Here is a 17853-nt window from a genome sequence, read left to right on the forward strand (position 1 = left end):
TCCATTCAGTAAATGTTTCTAGTAACTAGAAAGGCCCCAATAGTTTTAATTATTCAAATGGAATAAGATAAAGCTATGACAATATGTCTCCTTATAGTAAACAAATGTGTTTTCTCTCTCAGCATATACTGTATAACTGTATATATATACACATTATTCTGCTCACTACCTTTTCAAAACTGCCTTCTAGTTTTTTTCTACTAGAAAAGGGTACCCTTAAGTTATGTAAATATTGAAATTGTACCTGTTTTCTAATATAAGTATCTATAGCAGTAGTCTTCCCCAAAATATCAGTTGATCTCAACACAGATAATGCTTATATTAAAGAGTAATACCATGAAAACCTGTGGCAATGACAAGCAAAACAAAAGCATAACATATTTGTTTTATTTTATTTTTTTTAATGTTAAGAACATTTAAGAAGTTACTGAGGACCTAACATATCTTTAGGCTTCACCCACTGATCAAACTGGTCTGATGTCAGAAATCCCAGCTTTATAGCAGCTTCTTTTAATGTTGTCCCTTCTTTGTGTGCAGTTTTGGCAATTTTAGCTGCTTTATCATATCCTGTAACAAAACAAAGTGATCAAATTAGCCATTTGCAGTTCTAGAAGATTTGTTAGATACGAGAAAAAAGTAGGATGCTTGGCTCTTGGCTCAAAATTAATTTGCTAGGTATTGCTATTATTGATACATTGTTACTTAATTTGCAGTAAATGTGCACTAAATGTATTACACCAGCTCCTCACTTAAAACAAAGGCAAATTCTGTTATTCTGATAGTAATGCACTGAGATAAGAGTTCCATGTGACCTTAGTCAACATGCTACTCAGTGACTTCTCCTTTTGAAATATCTCATATTGTAATCTTTCATTTTTCATTATTATTAAAGAGATCAAATCAGGACAAAGGGTGTACAATTCTTCCTAATTTCCTGTTTGACCCCTATCGGATTTTACTCTTCACAGAATCACAGAATGGCTGAGGTTGGAAGGGACCTCTGGAGATCATCTAGTCCAACCCCCCTGCTCAAGCAGGGTCACCTAGAGCACATCGCACAGGATTGCATCCAGGCGCGTTTTGAATATCTCCAGAGAAGGAGACTCCACAACCTCTCTGGGCAACCTCTTCCAGTGCGCTGTCACCCTCACAGTGAAAAAGTATTTCCTCATGTTAAGATGGAAGCGTCCGTGTTTCAGTTTGTGCCCGTTGCCTCGCGTCCTGTCACTGGRCACCACTGAAAAGAGTCTGGTCCCATCCTCTCGACACCCTCCYTTCAGATACTTGTACACATTGATAAGATCTCCTCTCAGCCTTCTCTTCTCCAGGCTAAACAGGCCCAGCTCTCTCAGCCTTTCCTCATAAGAGAGATGCTCCAGTCCCCTAATCATCTTCGTAGCCCTTCGCTGGACTTGCTCCAGTAGTGCCACATCCCTCTTGTACTGGGGAGCCCAGAACTGGACGCAGTACTCCAGATGGGGCCTCACCAGGGTTGAGTAGAGGGGGAGAATCACCTCCCTCAACCTGCTGGCACCACTCTTCCTGATGCACCCCAGGATACCATTGGCCTTCTTGGCCACAAGGGCACATTGCTGCCTCATGGTTAACTTGGTGTCCACCAGCACTCCCAGGTCCTTCTCAGCAGAGCTGCTCTTAATACAATGGAATGGCCACTGCAAACAGCATGTATCTTTTTCATCAATAGTAGTAGTTGGAGATGTTAAAGTAAATTAAGTTTTGACCTGGCCCATGACTTGGTCTCCTAAACATTGTGATAATACAAACAACGTACACAAAATAATGTTACTGCAAAATATTTTAATGGAACATTACTGCAAAATATTACAATATGATGTTTTGAGAAGTTTCTGAGCCTTAAACTTACCTATATGAGGATTAAGTGCTGTCACCAACATCAGTGATTCACTCATTAGTTTGTTGATCCTGTCTGTATTGGCTTGGATTCCAACTACACAATTGTCAGTGAAAGAAACACAAACGTCTCCAAGAAGTCTTGCAGAGTTTAACACATTTTTAATCTAACAAAGAGGAAAAAATACCACCTATTACATTCAGCCATTAATATTTGCATAACCTGGTATATTTGTTCGTAACTAATGCCCTCTCCCAATATATGCTACTTTGATAGCGTATTTTTATAAAAGGATGCAGTAAATAATACATGCTCTTCCCTTTGCAGGTTAAGTCCAGCCAGTCATATTTTGAATACTTCTCACAGAATTTTTTAAAAGCCGAAGAACTCCTACATAAAGAAGACCCCAGTATGTATAAACATTTTTTTCAGAACAGTTTACAAATAGCAAGTAAAAATACATAAAGGTATTTGATTCAAGGGTATTTTTTTCACCTAGGTACCAATTAAGAGAAGACATCTAAAAATATAAAGTACGATACTGTCTGGCATTAGTCCTCTACTTAGAGAAACCAATACATGCCACTCAGTTGTTTGATAGTTGTCCGTTTCTATCAGTGTCTACCTTCTGTTAGGAACACCTCTTGGCTGAGCAATATGATTTTCTTTTTCGTCCAAACCAGATACTATATACTTTAAAGATGTTTGTTCAAATGGGTGAAAAACCGGTATCCAAAGCAGACCCGGTAAGGAAGAGACAAATACTGATTTTATTAACAATTTCAATTAATCATTTCTAACTAGTGTAACAAAAGAGCAGCAGTCAGTCAGTATAGGCCACGCAGAAAAATAATACATGGCACGTTGCTTCCCTTGTGCCTTGTATTTCTCACAAAAAGACAAGCACTCACAATTTCTTTTTATTTCTATTTAACATTAAGATCTTTTCCATAAGCTAACTTCATTCTTTCTAAAATATCATTCCTATGCTAACCTCTATGCTATCCCTCCATCATCTTATACACCATTCTCCACAACTTTCAGTTTTGATGCTTTTGTTTGTATTCTTTTTCTCAATTTCTTCTCTGTTCATTTTTTCTTCTTGGTTTTAAGATAAAAAAGAAAAAAGATAGATAGACCTAACAGTTAACTAGATGTACATCTAGTAATTAAATACAGAGAAGGAGTACTCATGATAAGTTTGTGGTTTATCCTCCTCACACTGCAGAAGGCAGACATTATTTTAAATACTAAAATCTCAAACTAATCATTTATAATTATAAATAACTCGCTTGCCAAAAGTAAGCAATTCTTTGATCTTTAGCAGTAAAACAAATTAGCAACAATAGTTACTGCATATCAAATGAAAAAAACCCTCACTTTTATTTACAATACCAAATTTTCTTCGGCTTTGGACAAAATTTTGTCTCAAATTGTGATCCTGCCTTCCTACCTCCTTAGACTAATGATGAGGATACATTTTTAAGACAGAAGCTTATCTGCATAACATAGTTTCATGTAAAAAAAATAGCCAGGCCTCTGTCAAAATATACAAAAGAATAAAGTTTATTCTCACTTTTATGAGCTTCTCTGATGCTTGTGTTAACAATAAACTCACTGATTTTTTTCCCTAGTTATCTGACTATCTGTAAAAATGTTCACTTCAATAGTCCTAGATATTTAAAAAGGTTTGAACTTACCATCATGGGCTTAAAAACATTTAGTTCAAAGTGTCCATTGCTACCTCCTACAGTAACAGCAACATGGTTTCCCATAACTTGGGCTGCCACCATGGTTACAGCTTCACACTGTGTAGGGTTCACTTTTCCTGATTGCAGAAGGCAGAGAAAAAGGTAAAACAGTAGTCCCTTATTTACCAAATCACATTCAACAAAATATGTTTTCTAAGAGGTAGCATGTCTCATTCATCTATATCTACTAAATCTAGAAATACAAAAGAGAAATAATTTCAAAAATTATATTAAATTCACTGCACTTTTCCAGTAACTTAGCTAGGATTTTTTACGTCTCTCAAACGTAAAAGAAAACTACCATTCTCATTTAATTCCCCATTCTCTGCAAAACACAAAACCTTCAAGCATATATTCCCTTCTCTTGGAAGGAAAAAAATATTTGCAGAATACAAAGTTTTAAAGAAGGCCACCCCCAACACCGACATCAAAGACTGCTTTAGCAATCTACCAAGCCTTTGAGAGCTGAATCTAATGTGTATGAATAAAGCAACTCTAAATTACCACAATTCTTAATAGTTAAGAGAATGTAATCTGTCATTATTCAAGTAGGTAGGCATTTCTGGCAAATCACTATTAAATCTCAGTTAATTTAAGACAATTATTACAAATTTGTTAAAATTACTTTGTAACAAAATTGATCCACTACGTTTTACTTTATCAGTAAAAAAAAAATTAGAGGGACCTTCTAGCAGGAAAGTTTTCTGGTTGATTTCACTTCTAGAAAATAATCCTAGTAAGAACATTCAGTATCTGCTTTTTTAAAGCCAGATATGCACACAGCCTGTTTCTTTTATAATTTATAAAAGGACATGATTCGCACAAATTCAGACGTACAGTATTCATATACACATATTTTTCAGGAAAGGGGGAAGGAACGATTAATAATATTATTYCTTCCTTTCTTGTCCTCCCATAAACCGGGATCATTGCAGAAGGGAAAATGTGAGTGCATAACATTAATCAGGCCAGGAGGTAAAGACAGAAGTCAATTTAAACCACAGCATTGCCAAAACAATCATCCTTTATTCAGCTCAAATAATGAATACGATTCAGAGGCTAGATCATTTAAAGCCTGTTTCAGAAAAGTCTTTACATAAAAATTTTAGAGATCTTGCAGTTCAAAAAAAAAAGTTTTGAGAAGTATGCTTGCATTAATAAAGTTATATTATACATGTACAGATATTAATCCCCTGCACACACTTTCCAACATGCAGCTGCGAAGGCAAATATTTTTATGAACACAAATTCTGGTAAAATAGGACAGAAGATAAAAACTGACAGAAGTATTGAATCACGGACTTCTCACTGAAATTTGTGCTGGGTATTTAGTAAATACTTGTTAACAGATACTGGTCCAACACAAAAGAAAGGCATTTTTTTCCCCGTATGTTACCTGGCATGATACTGCTTCCTGGTTCATTTTCAGGCAGGATGAGTTCCCCTAGTCCAGAGCGTGGTCCAGAACCCAGGAAACGAATATCATTAGCTATTTTCATCAGACTACATGCCACTGTGTTCATAGCACCACTGAGTTCAACTAGAGCATCATGAGCTGCAAGGGCTTCAAACTTATTTGGAGCAGTGACAAAAGGCAAACCTACAGGGAGGGTAGGAAATATTAAAACTGTGAGGTATTACCTTGCAGACATAAACCAGATAATCAAACACGTGATTTGCTTAATATAAAATTATACTAATAATACTTTAAGTTCATCTCTGTCTTCTCCAGACCTTTCCTCACAAACACATTTCTTAAACAGATTCAATTGTTTACAAAGACAGTAAAAGTCACTAAAATACAGAAGAATATAAAAATTGAGCATCTACCTATAATGAACTTCAAGCTTTCACAGTATGTGTTGCATCCTAAGTGTTGCTTTGTACCACAATACTTTGTGAATGTCAAGAATTTCTTAAAATTTAGCCCTAACTTACGAATTTCTCCCATAATAGCAGGATAGATTCTTTAGACTCTTAATTTCAATGATGCTTTCTCTCAGTTATGGAGATGAAGATTTTTGCATAGCAGTGCAGATATTAGGGTAAATAAGAAGTAATCACAACGGAAACAGTTACCTAAAGAAAAAAAGACACATCCAAATTCTAAGTATTGGCCTTGGAAAGGAACATGAAAGCTGATTCAGACTTAGGAGGATGCCTGAAATTGCTGCCAACAGCAGGAGCATAAGAGCAACAAAAGCAACAGCTATGTATACCTCAATTGGAGGCTAAGATACGAGGCTAAGTTCCATAGTAAAAAAACAATTTTTTCAGGGCTTTGCCCTGGAAGAGAAGTATCAACAGGTGTTTCTGAGCACACTGTCAACATCAGATATTGGTAATGGACATCACTAAGCATATGTGCAGGGATGCTGACTGTGAACTGGACTTCCGCCACACAAAACTGGTCTGAGCTTAGAATATTGTCAGTTCAAATAACAGATGGGTAGCTTAACCCCCTTTTCTAGAGGAACAAGAGAATTTCTACCATGTTTTACAGTTCCTGCCAAACACTGACTCTCTCCCCATTTGCATGGACTTCTGCATCTCATAGTCGCCTTCTCACTTGCAGATACCATTCCAAACCTTCCACTGCTTCAGTTTGCCTTTGACAACGAACTTCCCATATAAGAACATGTGAAGTTTCAACAATCTGCCCTGTTTTAAATTCATACAGCCTGCACATATGTAACACCCCACAAGTGTAAGATGGGAGAACTTCCTAAAAACAAGGTGCTTTCTTCAAGCACCAAAAAGAGCCCTGCACTGCAGTTGATAACTTTTTGGCAGCTGTTGTTTATCACATGTTATTTCTTCCCTGTCAGGGTACAAGAAAATCTTGGTCCTCTACTAGACAGTGAATAACATATATCCATTAGAACAAAAATACTGCTGAAGAATTTCCTGTAAAACATGAAACTGCTTAAGTGAAAGACAGACACATTCATTTTTCATGCATTTTTAAAGCTGATATTGCTACACAAGACAAAGCAATTCTAACTGGTTTGCAGATCAAAAAAACTCGATAGCTCTGTAAATTAGTTTTAGATCTATAAAGACAACATCAAAAATTAGACAGTTAACTACTCTTTCACATGAAGAAAATAGTATTTTTGGCTGTTTTTTCTTCCTCTTTAGTGCCAAGTCACTCCAGATTAAGAAAGGAGGARCAGAGATCAACATGGAAGCACTATGGCTGGGTTAATAATAGAAGTGTGAAACAGTATCCATCTCCAATAAACCTTATTCAGAAAAGCATGATAATTTCAGTCATTTTCACTGCACTGAGTACAATTAGAAAAATACATTACATGAAAAATCCTATGCATAAGGCATATAAAACACTGCACTCACAGAAAGTTTCCTGTTAAAACATAAAGACAATTTAGGAAGCTTTATGTATTTCAATGGCAACTGAAAGTTTTAGTTTGAATTTGAGTGCATGTACTACATATACTGCTTTATTGATAACTTAAATTTATCATGCCTCACCTGTCAGTTCAGCCACTTTAGCAGCAACCTTCTCAGCAAAGCCAATTCTTGTATTTAATCCTGTACCAACTGCAGTCCCACCTGCTGCCAGCTGATAGACTCTTGGCATGGTTGACTCAATCCTAGCCACACCATATTTAATTTGTTGCACATAACCACTAAATTCCTTTGAAAGAAAAGAAACAAAGATGACAAACAAGAATAAGCATCTGGAATTATCTGAAATTTTTAACATGATGAGGCTCTTATTTAAAAATCTGAAGATAATGAACTTCTCACAAATGATAAATCTTGTATTAAAAGACTGCTCACACATGAAGATCAATTACACATAACAACAACTTGCATATAAAAAAGTACAAACACTGCACCTCTCTCCTGCCTTTTATCTGAGTTGTGTAATTTGTAGAACCTGAATCAAAGGTATATCAGCTCTCAGAATAAATTAACATATTCTCAAGGTACAATTAGAGAAATGGATCCTGAGTTTTGGTCACCTTAATTTGGTTAGTAAAAAGCTCACTTGTACATTCTTGAAATAAACAGATTTTACATGCATTTTTAATCAGTTCAGTTTAAGCTGATTTTTTACCAAGCTAATGTAATACAAGACATTTATGAACATATGATAACCAAGAATTGATATGAAAATTTTTAGTAGTATAATTACATTGGTTCAAAACAATTAGTAGTTTTGTGTGTTGGCAAAACCTCATTTATATATGCTTACAGAATACAAACTAGCTGTACCTTATTCCTTCTGACGTCACTGCAATAGAAATATCATGTATCATGTTGTGTTATTTGGTAAAGGAAAATCATTTAAAAATCATTTATATCTTACTACTTTCAGCAGTAAAAAATTCTTGCAAAAATTTAAGGAAATTTGTGATGCCGTTCTTAGAGCACAGAATTCTGCAAACACCAATGAAAATGAAAATACTATGACTGATATTCAGCTGGTTTCCTCTAATTTGTCTTAAACTATGAACTTAATTTTAGATCTCCTTGAGTTTGCCTCAGTAAAAATTAATTTCATCCATTAAATTTACAAGAACATTCCAAACAAATGAAAAAGATTTTTTTTTTTTTACCTGTCCAAGTGTAAGTGGAACAGCATCCTGTGTATGAGTGCGCCCTATTTTTATGATGTGGGAAAAGTCTTTGGATTTTGCTTCAAGTGCATTCTGTAGCTTCTTTAGTCCAGGTAACAACACCTCATTAACCTCCTGGGCAGCAGCAATATGCATGGCTGTTGGGAACGTGTCATTCGAGCTCTACGAAGGAAGTTAAGGAAATTTATTTACAGGCTTTTCTCACCATTTGTTGCTGTAAGATCTACATGTATGGCTTTATTCTTTTTATCTTATAAACAAGAAGAAATGAAGCACAGAGTAAGCAACTTAGGAGTGTTCCAAAAGTCAATCTGCAGAATGAATAAAAATCTTTCAAGTTCAAATCCAGCACCTTAATGATAAAATCAACTTTTTCTAACTATACTCATGSAAAATTAACTAGATAGTTCACAACAAAATTAAAAATAAAAAGAATTGCTATAGTAGTTATGAGAGACAGAGATAACAAATGGATGGAGGGTTTTAAAGAAATTGTAGATGACTAGAATGCCAACATATTGCTTTGGTAATAATAATTCAGTAGTTTTCAGAATATCGACCCACCACAAAGGATCAGAAAGGGATATAACCAACTCAGTGGCTTAAACTTTAGCTAATCTAAAGAAAATATTGAGTGAAGTACAACAAAAATAAAACTGTCTACCAAATCCTTGGGGGGGGAGGGGAAAGAGAAGTATATTTCATTTTTCAATTACAGGAATTTAGCCACTTTACTATTTTTTCTACATGCTTTATGTAACATATTATGGAGATAACAACTATACCTACTCAACCTTTAGAAACTGGACCTATATTTGACTTCTTTATAGCTGTCTGCAGCAGAAGTGGTTGCCAGCAGGCCAACTCCACTTTCACCCATATCCCATGTGAATTCATCTGTCATGAATGAGTTCAAAGTTTTTAACTTAAAAAGCACAGTCACTCACCAACACTTTAAAGTTCATTTAATCTGAAAAAATACAAACCTGAAAAATTCAGTTGCCAAAGCTGTACACAAATCTCACAAAACTCCCCCCTTTTTTTTATATATATTTCTATCTAAACAGTCAATATAAAAGAACCCTGAAGAATCACAATTAAAAAATATATATAATGTTAACAGTAAATAATGTTTGAGAATATAATGACCTGACTTTTGTTAACATGATCATTCGGATGTACTGGCTTTTTGCTCCCCAATTGGCCTCCCATTATCTCAATGGCTCTATTGCTGATGACTTCATTGACATTCATATTGGTCTGAGTTCCAGACCCAGTCTGCCACACCACCAATGGAAAGTGATCATTTAATTTTCCTGCAGCTACCTATAATGGAAAAAGAGAGAGAGGATTTGTTCTACCAGGATGAAGAAAATCAACAAGCTTAAAATTACAAATTTTTAGCTCTATTTCAAATAATGTTCTCAATTATATTGGAAAATCAACATATAATCTTTGTGGATTTATACTAGAAAGTTAAGAAGAGAGTTTGATGTTATGCTTTTGTTATGCTTTTAGAAGATACTGAATTCTAAAACAGAGGAAGATATCATTTAATTTCATGTTCTAAAAAGCAACGGATCTCTTGTCATGACTCTAAGGCTAAATAACTATCTCCAGATCTTAAGGATACATGACAGTCATCCTGGAATTATGCTTTTCAGGAAACACTGAATTGTGAATTTTCCATCTTATACAGGAGCAAAACTCCCACTTCCAAGATAAACTTGATTCTTTGGAGTTAAGGGAAGGGTTATCACTGCAGGGGCATTCTGAAAGCAGGACAACTTTCAGAGATAATGAATAGGGCTAAAAAGCTGAAAAGCTAAATGGCTTTCAGCCACCAGGATTCCTGATACACTTCTAACTAGGAGAGCCCTAGAAACCACAAGAAGTGACTAGCCATATATGCTGGAGCCCTCCAAAAGTCTTGGGGCTTGGGACTCATGGTGCTACAGCTGGTGGAAAGAGGATGCGGCTTCTGAAAGCACTGAAATATTTTGAAGCTATTCAGAACTGTAAAAAAATGCTTCAGGCTAAATAGATCGGTTGATTTACACTAAGCAGGCACACCTGGCACTACCTCAGATAACGGTCATTCACAATCCCGTGGCAGTTATCCTGAGAAAGAAGAGATGCCTCCATGTTTCACATCATGTCCTGTCTAGCCATAAAAGTGATACTAAACAAGCACAGTTATAGCAGTAAACTTAAATCTGAAGGGGATTTAGACCAATAACACAGAACTTTTCAGATTTCAGATAGTCTTCACATTACAATGATGCAGACCTCTAGAAAGGAAAAGGCTTTTCGTGGCTTGTCAGATTTCATATTAGCACTGAATTCAGCAATATTCTATTCCTCTCCTAGGTTTTTTGTATTGTTCATCTGATAAGAGTCATCCCACAAACACTTTGCAAGTAATGCATAGTATTAACGGAGGGGAAAAACTACATTATTTTAAGAAATGTAAGTATCAAAATGTATTAGAACATTCAATCATTTCTAAAAACATAAGAAGTAAAATATTATTAGGTAAAAGATTTGTCAGCCTCAAAAACAAAGTTTACTAACTATGAAGACCTTGCTCTACCAATTTGAGAAATGCAAGAAGTCTTCCCCCAGCCCCCAAACAATCTTCCTATGAAAAGCTACCAAAAATACCATGAAAGGTCCAGTATGTTGAATAGTTTGTTCCTACCTCATCTGCTGCCTTTATGATAGCATTTGCAATCTTTGGTTCAAGACCATAATCCTGATTTACTTCAGCAGCTGCTCTCTTCAAGATGCCAAAAGCCCTTATGACTTGAATCTGAGACACAAGAGAAAGTTTAAACATGTAAAAATTTTCTCTAAGGAAATTTTAGAAACCCATTACTCAGATCTGGTTCTAAACTAAACTTTCTTAACCTTAATCCAGCAATCCAAATCCATCAAGCAATCCAAAAAGCAATTGAGGTCACATTGACTGTGCTGCCATTATAATTAATATTTATCCAAACAGTACAGAAAGCAGTATATAGCTCATCCTTTCATGCTATCTGTATGCTATCTGTATCAAAACAGTTTATATGTGATAAAATGGACAGAAAAGAAAAACTGGTAGCCTTTCTAAAATAGCCTTTTGAAGGCAAACTGTGTTGCATTTCAGTATATGCAAAAACAGTGCATGACAAATTGTCTGTATACTACTGCTACAAGCACAGCTGCAAGTAAAAAAGTAACTTCACATTAACTTATGGTATGCAAAACATCTTCAGAAACAAGCATCACATCATAGTAAATACATAACTCAGACTACAAACTATTCCATTCACAGTCTTTGGTCTTCAGAAAAATGAAAGCCATAGGTTTCTATTCATCTGGTATTATAAAAAATTAAGCAACACAATAAAATAATTATTCAAAAGCAATGTTCAATTTATTTAAATGAAATAAATTAAAATGATTTCTACCACAGACAGATATCTTGTCATGGAGATTCTAGCTTTAATTACAATTCAAAGTTGCTGATATTCCCAGCAAAAGACTAAGAAAAAAGTATTCACTCTGACATCCACAAACTTAAAGAAAATAAATGAGCACAGACTGAAATTACTTACTGGCATCCTTTCTGAAACACCTCCTATCTTGAAGTTCATTGTCGATCTCACAGTCTGGGCACCATAATATTTGTCACTTGGGACCTTCAGTTCACCGAAGGTATCATATTCTATCCTAAAAGATTCTTGACTGGACTATGGAAAAGGAAGAAAACACATTTCAAACACTAGTAAACGGAACAACCTTTTTGAAAGCAGATACAGCTAAGGAAAAATACACAAGAAGAGGAGAAATGATATCAAAGATAAGTATTAGCCATAAGTATTTTTCTAATTCTATCTTCAAAGTTTAAGCACTTTTCTAATTTTGAGTACTTGTCTCACTAAAAGAGTCCCAACTACTAACATGGTTGGTATGTAACCTACCAGACTCGCTTGTTCACAGGTAACAGGCAGCACTGCAAGGCTGACTTCTGCTGCCCACTGCATTAAACACTTCTAATGAAACACTTATCGTGATAAAAGACTCAGTTTCTTTTGAAGGGGAGTCCCTCCCTTTCTGATCAATAAATTACTATTTCACCTTACAATTTACAGAATGGCTGTACTGTTAAAACCAGACTTACACCAAACTTAGCATGGAAAAAATTCAGGTGGTATCTGCCTAGGCAACATACATGTAACAAGTTCCCTACTTGAAATTAATATTGCACATGGAACAGAACAAAAATACTGGAAGGTGGCAACTAACTAATTCAGTACCAAGTTACTAACAACAAATTCTCATCTTAAGCCCAATAAATCAGGAACACAGTTACTCTAACCAAAGTAGCTGTGCAACATGAGGGAACAGTATCTTGGTATATTTTGTGCAATATTCAACACATACACACCTAACATGCATTATTATCCAACACAGCCAGAAGTAAATTAAATTTAGGTGACAACCACCAACCAAAGAGTAAATTTTTAATTTTTTTTGAAACAACTCATTCATTTACAGTGATGTTATCACACTCACATGCAACTCCACAAGGATTATGGGACTAGATAGGAAGCAAGTAAGGGCAATTTACTCTTCCTCTCCCATGCCTGGGTCAGCAAAGTCCCAATTTTCTGTGAGGAAGATGCTCATCCTTCTCCAAAAGAGGAGGTTACCTTCTTGCACAGTCTTCAGGGAGGGGAAGAAACCTTTTTTTAATTCTTAATCATACATAGAATAAGATGATCCTAGCTTCATAGACAGGATATACACACGTACGATTGGCTCTGACATAACCATTACCCTTGGGGGTGAGACCTCAGGGTAGCTCTATGAAAACATCAAGCCAGTGCAGTGAAAGAAGCAAATTAAATGTTAGGAACTATCAGGAAAGGAGTAGAGAATAAAAGAAGAAACACTGCTGTGCCACCATGGCTCACCTACATGTTGAATTCTTTGTGCAGATCTGGTACTCTCATCTCAAAAATTATATTATGGGAAATGATTCAAAGAAAGGCAATAAGGACAATCAGAGGTATGGAACAGCTTCCTTAGGAAGAGTGACTCTTTAGTCCAGAAAAGGGGACAACTTGGGGATTGAGGGAAAATTGAGGTCAATAAAATCATGAGCAGAATGGAGATAGGTATTGACCGCCCACTGTCTCTTCCAATACAAGAAATAGGAGCCATAAAATTAGGCTAGTAGGAGTCAGGTTCAAAGCAAGCAAAAGGAAGCAGCTCTTCACACAACAAGTAGCAGACTGATGAAACTCCTTGCCAAAGGATGTTGCAGATGCAATAAGTTTATATGAGTTCAAGGAAGACCAGATAAGCACTCAGAAGAAAGAGCTATGACGGGTTATTACACAGACAAACCACAGGAATCCCCTGATGTGAAAGCAGGGATTCTGGGTCAGTATAAGAGGAAAGCATCATATATGCTTGCACAGTTCTTACTCTTCCCTAGGTGGCGACTTCTGAAGTCAGAATGTTCCTCTCTTTTCATGGTCAGTTTTACTTGTTCTTTGCTTTATGGCTCTCAGTTTTCTCAGACAGGAGTACAGCTAGATATTCAGCAGAACCCCCTTCTCGAGCAACAGTGACTTTCTCCAGCAGCCTGTCTAGGTCCTCATCATTGCAGATGGCAAGCTGACAGTGGTCGGGTGGTTCAGTCTTTTTGTTGTCCTAAGACACTTTCCGAGCTAGATGTAGAAGGTCTGCCATCAAGAACTCCAGCAGTCACATACTGCAGACACCAGCCCCGCTTGCTGAAGGTGCTAGCTCTTGCAGAGCAGGTGGTGGACATGACCCAGAAGACACTGCAGCCCAGCCCACAAAGAGTGGGGTTAGCTCTTGCATTGCTGCCCCCCTCCCCGCAGCTTGCATTTGGRCTGATGCTCTTCCACAGACACTGACCACACAAGAATACTAAGCTTGCTGTGGACCAATATGCCATTCCTATGTTCTTTGATCTTCTTTATCCTATTTTAATCACTTATCATTCATTGACATGCTATCAAAGAAACAAAACATAGTCAACATTTATCTAGTATCTTAAAATCAAAAATGTTTTATTTGGATTTTTGTGGATCTTACCTACTGTACACATGCATATATTGGTATTCTAACAGTAGATATCTCTGACGCATGATTTCTGAAATCCCTGTTTTTGAAATCTGGACACCTTGTAAAAGCAGACAAATATCAAACTTTCTCTAGAACGAGATAAGCAGAACCAATTCACTTCCAAGCCCAACTCCTGATATAGTCACTGGTTCAATCATCAAAAGTAGCCATGCTCAAACAACATAAAATGTTTAACTAGCTATAACCTTTTAGCAAAAATCTAGTAGTTGCACAACTGATTCCTCAAGCTTATATAATTCCAAAGTCAACAACAGTGAAACAAAAATAAATAGGAACTCAGATCAGTACTTCTGGTACATTTGTTAAAGTACTTTTAACAACAAAATCATATTGTATGTTCCCTAGCCAATCCCATATCACACAGATTCACAAAGATTTTCAAATGAAGTAAGGGGGTGAGCTGCTTTAAGCTATGTGTCATTTCCTGATTAATCAAGCAACATGTAACATTAGAAAAAAAATGAAAGTGATTTTTTCCATACACACCTAAATAACTAAAATAATTTTCTTTACCTATCAGTATTTTAATTTTAGTACCCAAGAAGCAACAGCAATTATCAGTTGTCTTAAATGAAGGCAAAAAATGACGCAAATAAGATCACACAAACCTATACAAAGAATATATGGAACACTAGTTTTCAGATATCCACCAAAGCATTAATTTGAGTTAACTTACTGTTTGCATAAGTGCAAGTGGTACCACACAAAGCAATGCAAGTATCTTAAAGAATTCTGCATGACTGACTGCAGTCTGCAGAATTCAGCACATTTTTGTGTGAAAAATATGCTTCCCAACTCCCTAGATGGAATTCACCCTCCTGGGTGGCACCAGCTGAAGGTCCCAGTTCCCTTATCTAGGGTGGGTTTCGCAGTCACTTTGAGACCTAGGGAATCGGGTTACCTTGTGTGCAATGGTGCAACAGAAGCACAACTGTGTTAACCACCTAGTCCCATTCCACTGGACCACAGAAGAAACCAAAAGGAAACCTAGTGACAAGCTAAGGCAAATTCCTATGTTCATTTGGTTTCCACCACGTCCACAGTAAGGGTCAGCTCAGAACTGCTATTCCTCACTTTTATAAAAAAATGCCTTTTTTATTTTATTTTTTTTAAGGAGAGTCCAGGCCAAGTGTGCTGTGCCCCCCAAAAACTCAACAACCCATAGTCCAAAGCTGATGTAGTTTAAGTAAACATAACTGTACTTTTGCCTCATTGCTGGAAACTATTTTGACACTGGAACAGATTGCACCGTAGTGCACTGGAGAAATTCAAATGGCAGATGTACTGCAATAATGCTTTCTGTGGAAAATTACATTCTGATTTTTGTATGCAGCAACTTTTGGAAAGAAGTATTTCAGTTCAAATAAACATCATTAGCATGTCTAAGACAATCCTTAAAAAACAAGAGAAAATGGAATTTGCACTGTCCCTGCTCTCCTTTGTCAGATGGACGGGCTTTCCATTTTTAAGTGTGGTGCCTCCTTTATATATCAATTAAGTCACAAATCCTGAAATTTATTCTTTAGAAAACAGAAACAAATATTTTACAACATTCAGCTGAGGAAGAAAAGAACCCATTTTTATTTAAAACATCTCAGTTCAAATTCTGTTCAATTTAGCACCAAGTTAAGGCAACACAATAGTCATATTGCAGGACAACATGCAGGTTAGGCTCTGTCTACCTATAAAGTGTTCAAAAAGACAACTTTTGCTGCTGAAAAGTCTCTGCAAACATCACAAAGTGATTTATTTACAATTAAGTACTGGTTAGTATATTGTATGCTTTCCTTTCCAAAAGGCCACCAAAAAAAGTTTTCCTGTCTAAAATGCAGGGGCTTTTTAAGCTTGAAATTCACTGAGGAACATTTTGCTATAAATTCTGCAGTTATTTAAACACAAGCAATTAACTACATCATGAATACCTATTTACAGGATAAGTTACATTTGAGACTGGCAAAGAACACGTTTCACGTAAGTTTGCAGCCCTCATAAACACCAGGTCTTCAGCAAGTAAGTGAAAACCATGATCTATTTTTCTTAAATGATATGGCAACGGAAAATTTTAAAAAAGGAGTCATCTGACAGGCCAATGGTTTATGAGTTACATATCTGTTTTGACACCAGTTTTCTCATATAAGTGCATTTCATTCATCATACAGCTTATTCATTAACTTGGAAGTTTGTTTTTTTACACTATTTTCTGCACTATAAGTAATATTACAGATCAGGAACTAATATTCTAGTTATTTTTAATAAAAATATTGTATCCTAAACATCTTGCTTTCTGATGGAATTCTTTTGACAGTCATCAGTTACCTCTTGTTTTTAGGAGTGAACTTCTATTACAGCTCATGCAATATCCTAACTGTTAACACTGAGATTCACAGTTCCTTATTTGAACAGCATTTTTATTTTTATGTTGAATCATGCACAATAAATGAGTCCCACTCATGCTTTTGCCTGACAGTTAACTGACTATACTTGAACAAAAGCTTAGGATACCTGTTAWTTAAAGGCCTCAGAAAGTTCTCAGATGCAGTTAGAGCAACCTCCCTAGTTTTCAAGCAAAAGATTTACCAGATACCCCCATTTGTGTGGGGATACAGCTTTCTCCTATTTATACCTCGACAGCCCGAAGAAAGGGCCCAAAGATTTTATGGAAGAAGCTGCTGAACGCCAAAACCCTCTCACAGCAGCGCCTGCAATAATTTCTTCCTCGCTGCCTCACCTGACCCTACCTCCTCCCTCACCTCTCCAGCCCAGCTCAGGTAACTTTAACGGCGCTGCGCACAGCATAAATCTCGTGACCTGGGAAGCTGCCTGTTACAGACAGCAGCCAGGCTAAGCGAATAACTTGAGAGTCTGGAGGCGCCAGCACTACGGGAGGGGGAGGAGGGCTGAGGTGGGCTTCGGAAGCGTGGCCGGGGGCCCGCAGCCTCCCGGCGGGAGAGGGAAATAGCCGCCCCGCTCCCCCCCGCGGCTCTGGCAGCGGCTGCCGTTACCGCAGCAGCGCGCGCCGGCGGAGGGCAGAGCCCCGGCTGTGCAAGGAGGGTCGCGAGCGCTGGCAGGCGCAAGAGGAGGAGCCAGGGCGGGCGCGGGTGGCCGCGGCAGTTAGAGGTCACCGCTCCCTCCCTCCCCCCGTCCCCGGGTGCTCACCATGGCGGAGCGCGGCAGGGCGCCCCAGAGGGTGGTGGCGGCGGCGCGCGGCGGGGGGGTCTGGCGCGCGAGCAGCCCCGCGGCGCAGCCGAGGCGGCGGAGATAGCGGAGTGAGAGGTGCATAGTGACGGCTCAGGGCCGCAGCGCCGGGGGCCGGCCGTGGGGCGGGCACGGAGAGCGGCCCCGCCCCGGACAAGCGTCAGGCGGGAAGGGAGAGCGATCGCCACAGCGGCGCTGCCCCGCGCCAATCACCTGCGGCGGGGGCGCGGACGGGCCGCAGCGCCGGGCTCCG

The 17853-nt window shown here is 37.7% G+C and overlaps 1 protein-coding gene across 3 annotated transcripts; it reads right to left on the bottom strand.

The window, feature by feature from the left end:
• Window positions 1-369: 369 nt before the first annotated feature.
• Window positions 370-17715, bottom strand: FH (fumarate hydratase). Of its 3 annotated transcripts, XM_026077538.1 has the most exons (11): window positions 13716-17292; window positions 12798-12947; window positions 11837-11971; window positions 10936-11046; window positions 9384-9560; window positions 8214-8396; window positions 7120-7285; window positions 5021-5224; window positions 3574-3701; window positions 1886-2039; window positions 370-567 (listed from the first exon to the last, which is right to left on the bottom strand). In XM_026077538.1, exons 3-11 carry the CDS (start codon window positions 11873-11875, stop codon window positions 425-427), a joined length of 1305 nt encoding a protein of 434 aa, XP_025933323.1. In that variant the 5' UTR covers window positions 11876-11971; window positions 12798-12947; window positions 13716-17292; the 3' UTR covers window positions 370-424. The 3 variants fall into 3 exon arrangements, with proteins under 3 accessions (XP_025933323.1, XP_025933322.1, XP_025933324.1); XM_026077537.1 differs by lacking the exons at window positions 12798-12947; window positions 13716-17292 and adding an exon at window positions 17562-17715; XM_026077539.1 differs by lacking the exon at window positions 13716-17292 and having other exon boundaries at window positions 12798-13656.
• Window positions 17716-17853: the final 138 nt, after the last annotated feature.

Source organism: Apteryx rowi, unplaced genomic scaffold, assembly GCF_003343035.1.
Source record: "Apteryx rowi isolate R43461 unplaced genomic scaffold, aptRow1 scaffold_458, whole genome shotgun sequence".
NCBI classification, from domain to species: Eukaryota; Metazoa; Chordata; class Aves; order Apterygiformes; family Apterygidae; genus Apteryx; species Apteryx rowi.

What these genes read in the sequence shown, in the direction of transcription:
- FH (XM_026077537.1), bottom strand. Translation starts at nt 17,684, where the DNA reads ATGCACCTCTCACTCCGCTATCTCCGCCGCCTCGGCTGCGCCGCGGGG. An exon ending in CCCTGCCGCGCTCCGCCATG is followed by an intron (nt 11,972 to 17,561) that starts GTGAGCACCCGG and finishes CCTTTTCCATAG; the next exon opens with TCCAGTCAAGAATCTTTTAG. An exon ending in TCATAAAGGCAGCAGATGAG is followed by an intron (nt 9,561 to 10,935) that starts GTAGGAACAAAC and finishes TTTCCATTATAG; the next exon opens with GTAGCTGCAGGAAAATTAAA.